We start from the raw sequence: 11176 nt of genomic DNA, 5'->3' as shown, positions 1-11176 counted from the left end.
CCAACTTTGGCATCAACATTGTCTTCCACCCATGGCAGCCATTTTCAATCATCATTCTCAAGTATGAGATCCTCAATCGCAAGACCTCAATTACTCATGCCGAGAGTAGAATTGGGATTGGATGTAAGATTGCGAGTGAAAATGAAACTTTAAAATTATATATGGTATGAAGAAATAATTACAGGAAATACTTATTTTTTTATGATTAAATATAAATTAGAAGATTAGAATATCTCTTATAATAAATAAAATAAAATTGTCATTCATAATTTTTTTCAAACAGCTAAAAAGCGGTATTCATAAAAAATCCAATTGTCAAAATTCCTGACATCACTCTCGGCAACCGGAGCGCGGCGGTAATGCTTACCTTTAAACGCAACTCAACGAGCGTACAAAACCCCTGCAATACAAAGAACCGCGTGACCTCCACGTAGGCTTCACGCTTCCAATTTAATAAAGAATGAGCTCTTGCATTAGCCCAGAAACCAAGAACGTGGCCCCAACTGCCGAAAAGTGGCCCAAATACGGCCCAATATATCTGGGCCAAGCTTAAGATGGGTGCACGCACAGTGGGCTTTAAAATCTTGACGATCACAAGGTTGCATCTTCGGCTGCAAAAGTCTTGAAGGGAGGTAGAGAGGTAGGGCTCATTGAATTGTGGTTTAAGCTCATTACTCACAAAGCTCTGAGCCAAAAACGCAATCATGTTTCGACTGGCCTCACGGATCAAGTACATGTGGATGCAATAAAAAGATAGTAGAACCTGTTAGAAAAATGAGATAAAATATATTATCTCAAAAAAATTATTAGAAAATTAAAAATAAAATATATCAATTATCTTTCCAATATAAAAAAATAAAAATTGTTATTAAAATCAAGAAAATTTCCTTCCCAGCTATCTGTTAGCAAGTTACATGACAAACTTGAAAAGCTAAGATGGTTTTTCAAAAAAGAGAAAATTTTCAAGTAAGGACTAGTTACAATAAATATATATTTGGCAAAGGATTAAGTCTTGAAATGTAACAGCAGTTGCAAACAAACTTCAAATGAGCTTTAGGAATCTGTAGTAGTATTTAAGCATTTCTATAACAAATAAATAAATAAATAAATTGTAGGAGCCCTTATAATAAAAAAGAAAAATTAAACATTTGGTCTATATAGTTTTGATTCAGTTATAATTTAATTTTTGAATTTTAATTTTTTTAACTCAGTTTTTATAGTTTTAATTCGATTGTAGTTGAGTCTCTAAACTTTAACTCAATGCAACTCGATTCATATAATTTTAACCATTTAAAATATTAATCCATATATTTTGAAAATAAATTTGTGAAAATTAAAATTATGTTGACATTTAGGGACTGCTATTTTAAATTAATAAACCTTTTAATCTTCATAAAGATCATAAAGATTAAAGTTTTAAAATAATTTTAATCTTTATAATTTTATCTTCTAATATATAGGAACTAATCTTTTAATGGTTAAAACTATAAATATTGAATTACACTGAAACAAAGTTTGAGGACTAAGTTACAATTAAGTCAAAATTTTAAAACTTGAATTATAATGAGTTAAAGTTTAAAAATTGAATTGTAATTAAATTAAAATTATGAAATTCAAATAATTAATTTCCCCTAAAAAAAATAAATGAGGCTACATAAGTGCTTTTTGTTTGAGGCGCTCACGTACCTAATTAACTTACAAGACTACAAGCGATCTTGTAGATTCATATGTGAGGGCGCTTCTGCTCAAAAGCACACCTATAGGTGAACTTACCAGAGCGTTGCTTCAAGAAAGCACTCCCACATCTGAATATATGGGAGCGTCTACTTTACGAAAGTACACTCAAAACGTTTTCGTAAATGTTTTTTGTGATAGTGATTATAATGCAGCTTTAAATTAAGCTTAGTCATTGTTGCCAGATATGCCTGTTTCTTGGTCGTAATTAATTTCAAAATTTTCCCATAAAGAAAACCAAAAGAAAGAACAAAAATTGAACCTAGCTATTTGAGATGCAAGTAATGGGTGTAACTGTAGGCCCAAAATACAGCGGCAAAAGCCAGAGCTTTAACAGCATAACGGATCATGAGGAAACGTTTGTTGACCGAACTACGATTTTGTTGCATCGTCGTCGTTGTCGTGACCGGCAAGGAGGCGAGGACGATGAGCAGAGAGAGCGAGAGAGAAGCGGTTGAGAACGCAGAGGACCCTTATCGAAAGCAAAGAGAAGAAGCTTGAAGTTGGCGATCCAAGAGATGAAGAAACTGATGGAGCCACTAAGATGAACAGTATGGGGGGAGAGAGAGAGAGGAAGAGTGAGAAAGAGGAAGTTCAATGGTAAGATGGCTAACAGTCTGAGAAAGCCCTTGGGAGCAAGCTTGGGTATGGCATGGCAGTAACAGAGATACTATCACTTGAAGTAGCCATGCCTTGTGTTTGTGGTTGAACAATAAATAACAGGTGTGCCAGAGACGTTGAGTCTCAATAGATAATGAAAGGGGTCCCGAGTTTTCTTACCACAGTTTGCTTGAATATAAAAAGATAATAGGCTTTGGTAAAACAAGTGTGTAATTTTATTAAAGTATTGAAAATTATAGATTAAAAACTAAGAATTGAAAAGGACTAGTAAATGTAAATTATGTGAGTCTTGATTGAGTGTTGACTAGCTTTCTCTATTTTTTTTTCTATTTATAGTGTCGAATAGCAGAAGTCTTTTCTTTGAGACTTAGCAAGTTCTACCAAAGAATCAAAAATTTCGTAAAACTTATGGCATGGTCTCTCCATTTTAATAAACAACCCGTTTTACCAAACTCCTTGGGCGTAGACTTCGACATTACTTAGGATCGCATCTTTGTGCTAACGGTCTAATATTTAAACTGATAGAATTTTGACATGTTTATTTGTTGTAGACTTTATTGAGCTTTGGGCCGGCCTCTTTAGTTTATATTAGGCCTGATGTTTCAATTACTCAGCAAAACTAGCCTCGTGACCTATTTGAGCAACGTTTCATATTTGGCCCAAACAATGTCCCCCACGTGCCAATAGCTAGTAACAAAAGCCACGTGGCACGTTTGAAAAAATTAAAATGTCGCTTTGCTTCTAAGCACCTTCTGCTGATATAAGCTTATTTCCAAATTCTGGCTACTTCTCTTGCTTTCTTTGTTGTTTGTTGAACTTCAAGTCTTCAGTTTGCTACATTTCTCTTACTTTAACCCTCAAATGGCCTCATCTGCTTCTGCTATTTCTTCCACCGTCGCACCTTCTACTTTTGCTGGTAGTCTCTGGAGACTATCCAAAACTCGGTAAACCAACTAGGTGGGCTCATAACGGTATGTATTTTATTGTTTGGAAAACCCTTTTTTTTCTTTTAGACTGGTTTCCTACTCTAATAATCATTCACTTCTTTTGAAGAGGATTTGTCATTCCACGAATCAGTAGCTTTTAGTGAGTTTTTTGCTTCTCGTGTTTAGCCTTTCTATTTTATTGAAAGGTGCATAACTCTGCTTCCTTTTTGTCCAGCACTTTGCCTTAGAGTTTTCAAGTCTCTAACAAAAGCGACGTCGAGTATCTGACGATTTCTCCTGACTTGTCCAAAGTCACTGCTCCCACGTAACCGAATCCATGGCCATTAACCTCTCTTCGCAACCTGGTCTTGGCCCGAACGACCTTACCCTTTCCCGAGTCATCCTGCAGAAAGCTTAGGAATTGGCCCCAGTCTCCTCATGCTTGGGTCAACTGGGTGAGGTGTTTGAAATCAGATCATGCGCCTCAGTGGAAGGAGATGGGATTATACTACTTGATTCAACCATCTCTGGCCGATGTCGATGTCCCCGTGGACCTTCTAACGACCCTTCTCAACTTCTGGGCTTCGAGTTGCAATGCCTTGATCTTCGAGCTCAGTCCAATATCCCTCACACTATGGGACGTCTTTATGTTCTTGGGGCTGCCCATCATTGGGGAGGAGAACTTCTACGCAATCTCTGATAAGCACGACTCTTACACTACCCTCCTTGTTGACTTGGAGAGGGAGATGAGGGCTGCAGGCTCCTATACAAAGATTATGGAGCTATTCTTTGAGAAGCCAGCCTCTAAGCCCGTCACAATCACAGAAGACCTGGTCTTCATATGGATCTTGCTAAGCCAATGGATCCTGGCCTCGTGCAGTTGCATTTGAGGATCACCCAGTCCCTGCTCTATAGCAACTAAATAGCCCTAGGGACTATATTTCTATGTCATCTCTATAATGGCATGAGGGAGTCGCTAATCAAGAAGCCCTTCAGCAACTTCCATGGGCCCGTCTGGTTTCTGAAGTTGTGGACGACGGCCTACTTTTCCAACCTTCAACAGGAGCCATTCCTAGATAATTTCTATGCCAACCACCCCTTCACTTATCTCTTGGGTGGTCATCCGTTGATGGAGTCAAAGAACTTCTTCGAGTTCTTCTGTCACAAAGCTGGTCCTTAGGGAGGACTTTAAAAGCTTTCAACGCTTTCTTTTAAAGGTAATGAGTTTAATTATAGGTAATATTAAAAAAAGGTAATTAATATCCCCGTCAAGTGTTTTATATTAAGGATTAAAAGATTTTTTTAAAAAAGTTTCCTATAATAGGAACAAGAGGGAGTATATATATATATATAAGAGAAAATAACTCATAAATTTAATGTTATTTGATTTTAAGTTAAGAAATACTCTTCTAGTCTTATTTATAAATCAATTCTAGTATGTTTCATTTGAACTAAGAAAAACATAAAACTTTATTAACTTTCTTAAAATTTAATAATTTTTCACATCTATTCATTCATAAAGACAAAAAAAAACCATTTTTAATATGTTTTCCTAGCAATATTTAATAAAAGCAGAAAGGTAACAATAAACATAGAAAATAGAAAATAATGAAATGCCTTATAAATAGAACCAAAATTAATAATCTCTTTTTACTCTATAAATAAAATTATATACATTTAAATAAGTTGAGAGAAAATAAATATTCTTTGTTACTACTTTTAAATGAGATACTTTTTGTTACTATTTTTTTTTTTTTGGTTGAGTACCTGGTATATATCTTAAACTTGTCTCACATTAAGTTGAGCAGACTTCAATAGGCCCAAATTAATCCAAATCGAGTTAAGTTAGGACCATTTTCGATGGAAGCTCTAACACTGAGGCCGTTGTATCTTCAAAATTTAAACTTGAGTTTTCTAGTTAAGCTGATCCCATTATTTTTGTTACAATTTTTTCACACTTGAGCATTCTATTTTTTCTCATGTGTGATCTGTTTATTTCATGTTCACACTAACATGCTCTCCCTATAGCTATTAATTCCCTTGCACCGGCCTCGACAACACATGACTTCAACTAACCAGTAATCACTATACTCAAAATTTTGGCCTCGACAACTTAAGCACCAATCCTGAAAATAGAGGTGGTGTGGCAACTGTGACGAAAACGACGAATTTTAGCCTTCCAGTTTTAACGCTTGATTTCATTGTTTGATTGTTATTATTCAATATACGTCTCAGAAAAGCTTTTGGAGGTGCTACTTGCGTCCACAACACACTCACATCACTTGATTCCCATAACCTTCACAAAAACAAGAACTAAATAAAAATTACAATAAATCATGATGCATGCGTAAACCATGCATGGTTGATTTATTCTTCTGGGATTTAAATTTTCTAAAGTTGATACCTTGAATTTGTGTAAAGTTTTTCTTTTTGGGTATTTTCTCGCATTTTATTATTTTTTATAGAAACATATAAAAACACAAACTTCACATAAATTCATGAATATCAATTTTAAAAATTTTAAATCTATAACCCATAAGGTTGTAGGTTCAAATCTCACTGTTAATGTAGAGATTTTGTTGATGGATAATATGTAAATACCATTGTTAGTATTCCTTAAACTTGGAAGCATACTCTGGCTTTGGTAAACTTGACACTCTTACTAATGTATATTCGTGTGCGTGTTTAAGGGAAAAGAAGAGTGTGAAAATAGTAATTGAATTATGATTTATTTTTCCTCAGTTTCGATCAATCTTAATCAGTATGGTTTTTTTTTCCTCATAGTTTCAATAAATAAATAGTATATATAAACTGTCTAAACTGCATTTTGTTTTTTTGGTTATTTATAAATTTATAAATATTTTAATTTTTATCTTATAATAAAGTACAAAACAATGTGTAACTATATAGAGTAATCGATAATTTTCTTTTTTCTTTTTGTAAGTATAAAGAGTAAGTTACACTGACAACAGAAGAATATCTCCCACACGAGGTACTAAAAACAATGTGTAGATACATACATATACAATGACTGGAGTTTGAATCCTAATTATTTGTTTAAATGACAGTAATTTTCTTTTAAAAATTGATAAATTTTAGGGGGGAAAAGGTTTACGATTTAGAGAAGCACGCGCATATGCACACCATCCCATCAACACATTCAGTACACCTTACGACCATAACACATGGGGTATGTATTATATTGCACCAACTTGTTTAATCTATTAAAAAAATATCTAAAATTGATCAGAATTATGAATTTTTATGAATTTTTTGTCTCAATATTTTATCATTTTATTATTTTTTATAAAACATAAAATTTTCTCTCTCTTCTTTAAAAATAAAAAATTTATGAAATTTACATATTCTTAACTCTAAAAGAACCCATTCTCTCTCTCTCTCCCTAAAAAAATAAACTGAGTTGAATTGTAAAAATCATAACTTCAATAGAAATGTACTACTTTGGCGTTAGCTCACTGATCACTGATTGAATTTTTTTTATTGGAAGATTGAAAAATGAAATAATATATATACCATCAATTATCAAATGCTCATTCCGTTAAAAAATGTAAGGCATTTTTTAAAAAATTAAATGTTAAAAAATGTAAGGCATTTCTAGTGTTTTGAGGTGTAATCATTATCTTTTTTTAAAAAAGTATCCCTATTGATAATAACTTTATATTTATTGTACGATATTTAATAGGGATAAATATAAAAAGTTAGAGTTAGTTGAAAAGTAGATAATTACTTTATTAGAGAGTGAATTCGATTAAAAATACCTTATATTTTTAAACTTAGAGTTAATATATATATATATATATATATTGTACACAAGAAAAGAAATACCATAGTGGTGATGAAAGCAGGAAGAACTCAATTTTATTGACAAAAATTAAATCTACCAAATGATAACCAATGTTGTGATCCTCTCCTCATCGTTAAGATTACTATTCTCAGACAGGATTAGAAAGAAATAACCAATTAATGGAAAAAAAACATTGAGGAGCGTTAGAGCCAGAAGAACAATTAACGATGAAGGATTAAACAATATTATCGTCAAATTAAAGAAATCAATTAATTAATTGACTCCTAACTAAATTTAATTCCATTCCTTTCGGATATCAAAAGTGTAGTTGATCTCCAAGTGGCATTTGTTGTCATCGTCAACAAACTGAAAATCAAGAAACAACATTAATGCTTGTCAGAAATCTGTTTCAAATTTAGTTGCATGTCGGTTTTGAAAGCTCATAGAAAATTATAAAAAAAAGCACATCAAATTACCAATAAGATCCTTATATTTGGAGTGAGCAAGGCTTGCATCGGACTACACATATTCTAATGGGATATAATTAAGTTAACTTCTTGCTAACTGAATCAATCTTTATTAGTAAATGTCTTACAATAATTATAGTTATCAACCCTGATTATTACTTTGTTTGCAATTTGCACCGCCAGGAAAAATTAAACTCACTATTGCAATTTGCAGTAGTAGGTTTCATTTAATAAGCACGTAGAGTTTTCAATTTTTTTCCCAGTATTATTTAAGTATTATACATTTTTTGACTCTAAAATTCTTACAAATTTTATACTAAATATATTCCTTACAGTCTATATATAAGTCACATTTTACAAGAAATTAGTAGTCCTTTTTATAATTAACTTTGCATCAAAAAGGTATATCTTTAAATTTTTTTTTTCAATTTTACCTTTTTGTCATTGTCTTTGAGTAAAGTAAAATAATGTTATATATGAGAAAGAAATTGTTTTTAAAGATCAGATGATGCATTTAATAAAGATAAACTAAAATTTATATATTTTTCAAACAATATCGATAGTTTAATTGCATCTGATTGATTCTGATAAAGTAATTAGAATAAGTAATGTATAGATAAAATCAAATCCAGTATTTGCTTATCAATCTCAGCCCTCTCATAATTAAATTCTGGCTCCATCCTTGAACTACGCCAAGTACTATAGAGAGAATTCCTTCCAAATTATTCATTAGTATACTGGTTAATTAACGCAAATTAATTAGGCATTAACTTGTACTCGGATCTTTTGATTTTCTTAAGCAAGCTAAGTCTCAGAATGAAAATGAACAATTGATCATATATACCTGGACGTGAAATATTAATTGATTAAAAAAAATGAATTACCTTACTTTTAGCTGAATAGGTGCCTCTGGCAAACAAGCCAGACGGTGTCGTCTCTTCAGCCATTTCGTGGGTGTAAGCTTCTTCCTGTGGGCTGAACGTTCCAATCATCTCTTTAGTGCTGTCCACTGTAAGCACATGTATATATCTCTCAATTATCTCATTTCACTTACTTAATTTCTCCCCAAATCATTGATCTGATCTTCAAACAACGTGTGTGTGTGTGGGGTGGATTAAATGACACTTCAGGTCCCAAATGATTAATTTTATGATAATTAAGGCTTCAAGTAATTGCTAAAAAATTAGTTGCAGATATTGATTTAAATATACTTGATCTAGTCCTATTTATAAATTATTTTCAATATGTTTCACCGAAATTAAAAAATATCTTAAAATTTATTAACACTGTCTAAAATTTAACAAATTTTCAACTTTACTTCCATTAAATATACATATTTTAAATATAAATTAAATTAATACTCCAATATTTAGTAACTTTTCCAGCATTTAATAATGGTAAAGATAGACACATAAGATAGGACTAAAATAAATATTCTTTCTCTTTTTTCCCCCTATAAAATAGGACCAGAGGAATAAATAGGAGTTTCAACCAGATAATTACGAGAGTTTCAATCACAAATCAAGCATTTAAATCTTATCTGTCATTTTCTAATGATTTGCAGTTGAGACTCCCATATCTGCAACTATCTAAATTGATATTTCCATATACTCTTCCAAGCAAAATTTTGCAGGAAATAACACATACACACATATATAGAGTATACATTAGCATATATAAGGAATGATCTCGAGTTGAACAAAACTGAGACAAAAACTTAATTAGTATATATCAGCATCACTTAATTATGTGATTGATGAAATGTAGAGTTCTTTTGGGATCATAAAGAGTAAAGAAGCATATCACCAAGGGTACAGATAATCTAAACCCTAATTTTAAGAAGGAAAAAAATGGATAGAGAATTAATCATAAAATTAATCAAGCACATTAATTTACATGAGTACGTACCCTTGATGCCGGTTTTCCAAACAGTGTTGGTGTATTTGAGACCTGAAACAATGTTGTGGCAGACTTGAAATGTGAACATGAGCCTGTAATGGCTTCCTTCTTTCAAAGTAAACCAGAGGCCCTCAGGTTTTCCAGATTCTGGTATTGGAAGAACTATGTCGTCTCTCCCACTTGTCTTTATTGCAAGGCTTGTGATCTTCACCTCTGGCTCTAGGGTTTCTACATTTTTTTTTTTAAGTTTCAACTTAATTAACACACTTAGGATTTGTTTGGTGTATGGTGATGGAATATAAGAAAAAAGTTAACGATTGCAAAAAAAAAAAAAAAAAATTAAAAGAAAGAAGCGATACCTCCAACAGCGTCGATGTCGACGCTTCCAAGAAGTTGTTTCTTCCACTTCCTTAAGCTCTCATCGTCCTAAGACACATCACACCACAGAACACATAATATATCATGCGCTTTATCACACACACACACACACACACACACACACACACTATATATATATATATAGAGAGAGAGAGAGAGAGAGAGAGGTTTGTGTATATCGACCATGGTAAGAGATGATGAGAGAGTATACATTAGTATTTTTTAGAACTTCAAATTAAAATATTTGTCCAATATATATACTCGCATGGAGAATATATTAATATCACAAAAAAGTAAGAAGATAAAAAAAAAAAGGAGTTCTAAACAGACACTCAAAACAATAAAATAAAAATGTTGAATAAGGATAGCAAAAATCCAATAATTAAAATTCAATATCATCTTTATTTCTTTTCATTTCTCTATCATTCTCGCTAAATTTGAGATGTTTGAGTATTCCAAAATGTAACTGCATTGCTAAATGCACCAATGGAAAACACACCAACTATAATATGAGAGTGCATCACACACACACACACACACACACACAATAATGACATCGGTTCTTCCGCAAGTAATTAACTCTACATGAAAGATATAGTATACAATTATCAATTATTAATATCAAATATAAAATCTGTTAATAATGCACGAGTTTGGAACATTTGATATGCCTCTCTTTAATGTCTTTTGTAATGCCTTCCTTTCTCAATTCATTTTTTTTTTTCTTTTAATCATTAACTTCTACACAAAATAAAAACATTCCAATATATTAAAATCCCTACATGGTATAGTTTTAATATATTTTATGATATTTTGGATTAAAATACAAAAATTGCATAATTTTATGAATTTTTTTTTTGAAAATTCATAAAAAATATCAAACTCTACTGATGATTCAAGAAGGTGGGGTATATCACAAAATGCATTAGGGAGGCACAAATCTACTAGTCTAAGAACATGGAAAAAGGAAATGAAGAAAAGAGAAGAAGCAACCTTGTCCTTCTCAAGCTGTTCCCTCAAGGAGCATTGTGGACCCAATTCAATTTTACTCCTCTCCTCATCGTCGTCGTCATCCGTCGCAGCAACAGAACTCTGGCGACTGGGGAGTAAAACCTCCCTCCACGTTCGTCACCACTCTCCTCGGTATCGGTGGTGGCAGTGTGTTTTGTTTCTGAAACCTCACCCTTCTTATTCTCGTCCGGTTCCATGTTGTAATTATATGTCTAGCTCTCAAATTGAACTTGAAACCACTCAAAAGGCCAAATCAAGACGCCATTAATTCATAGACCCATTGAATCAAATAGCTACAGAACTAAAGGAACAAACAATAATAATTAAAATCCTAA

The 11176-nt window shown here is 32.4% G+C and overlaps 1 protein-coding gene and 1 pseudogene across 1 annotated transcript; both read right to left on the bottom strand.

The window, feature by feature from the left end:
* Positions 1–283: 283 nt before the first annotated feature.
* LOC129304478 (acyl-CoA--sterol O-acyltransferase 1-like) lies at positions 284–2781 on the bottom strand (annotated as a pseudogene).
* A 4359-nt stretch (positions 2782–7140) lies between these two features.
* LOC129304472 (rho GDP-dissociation inhibitor 1-like) lies at positions 7141–10097 on the bottom strand. Its single transcript, XM_054944142.1, has 5 exons — positions 10092–10097; positions 9812–9878; positions 9462–9680; positions 8438–8562; positions 7141–7452 (listed from the first exon to the last, which is right to left on the bottom strand). Exons 1-5 carry the CDS (start codon positions 10095–10097, stop codon positions 7381–7383), a joined length of 489 nt encoding a protein of 162 aa, XP_054800117.1. The 3' UTR covers positions 7141–7380.
* Between the last annotated feature and the right edge of the window lie 1079 nt (positions 10098–11176).

The sequence above is a fragment of the Prosopis cineraria genome, unplaced genomic scaffold (assembly GCF_029017545.1).
Source record: "Prosopis cineraria cultivar Desert tree isolate PC_DT_omini unplaced genomic scaffold, ASM2901754v1 PC3, whole genome shotgun sequence".
Lineage (NCBI taxonomy): Eukaryota > Viridiplantae > Streptophyta > Magnoliopsida > Fabales > Fabaceae > Prosopis > Prosopis cineraria.
Note: the sequence above shows the minus strand (reverse complement) of the source record. Positions and strands in the feature narration are given on the sequence as shown.

Bases quoted from the DNA above. Each gene is read 5' to 3' on its own strand.
- LOC129304472 (XM_054944142.1), bottom strand. The intron at 9,681-9,811 runs GTATCGCTTCTT...AAAAAAATGTAG, and splicing joins CGACATCGACGCTGTTGGAG to AAACCCTAGAGCCAGAGGTG. The intron at 8,563-9,461 runs GTACGTACTCAT...ATGTGCTTACAG, and splicing joins TTGGAAAACCGGCATCAAGG to TGGACAGCACTAAAGAGATG.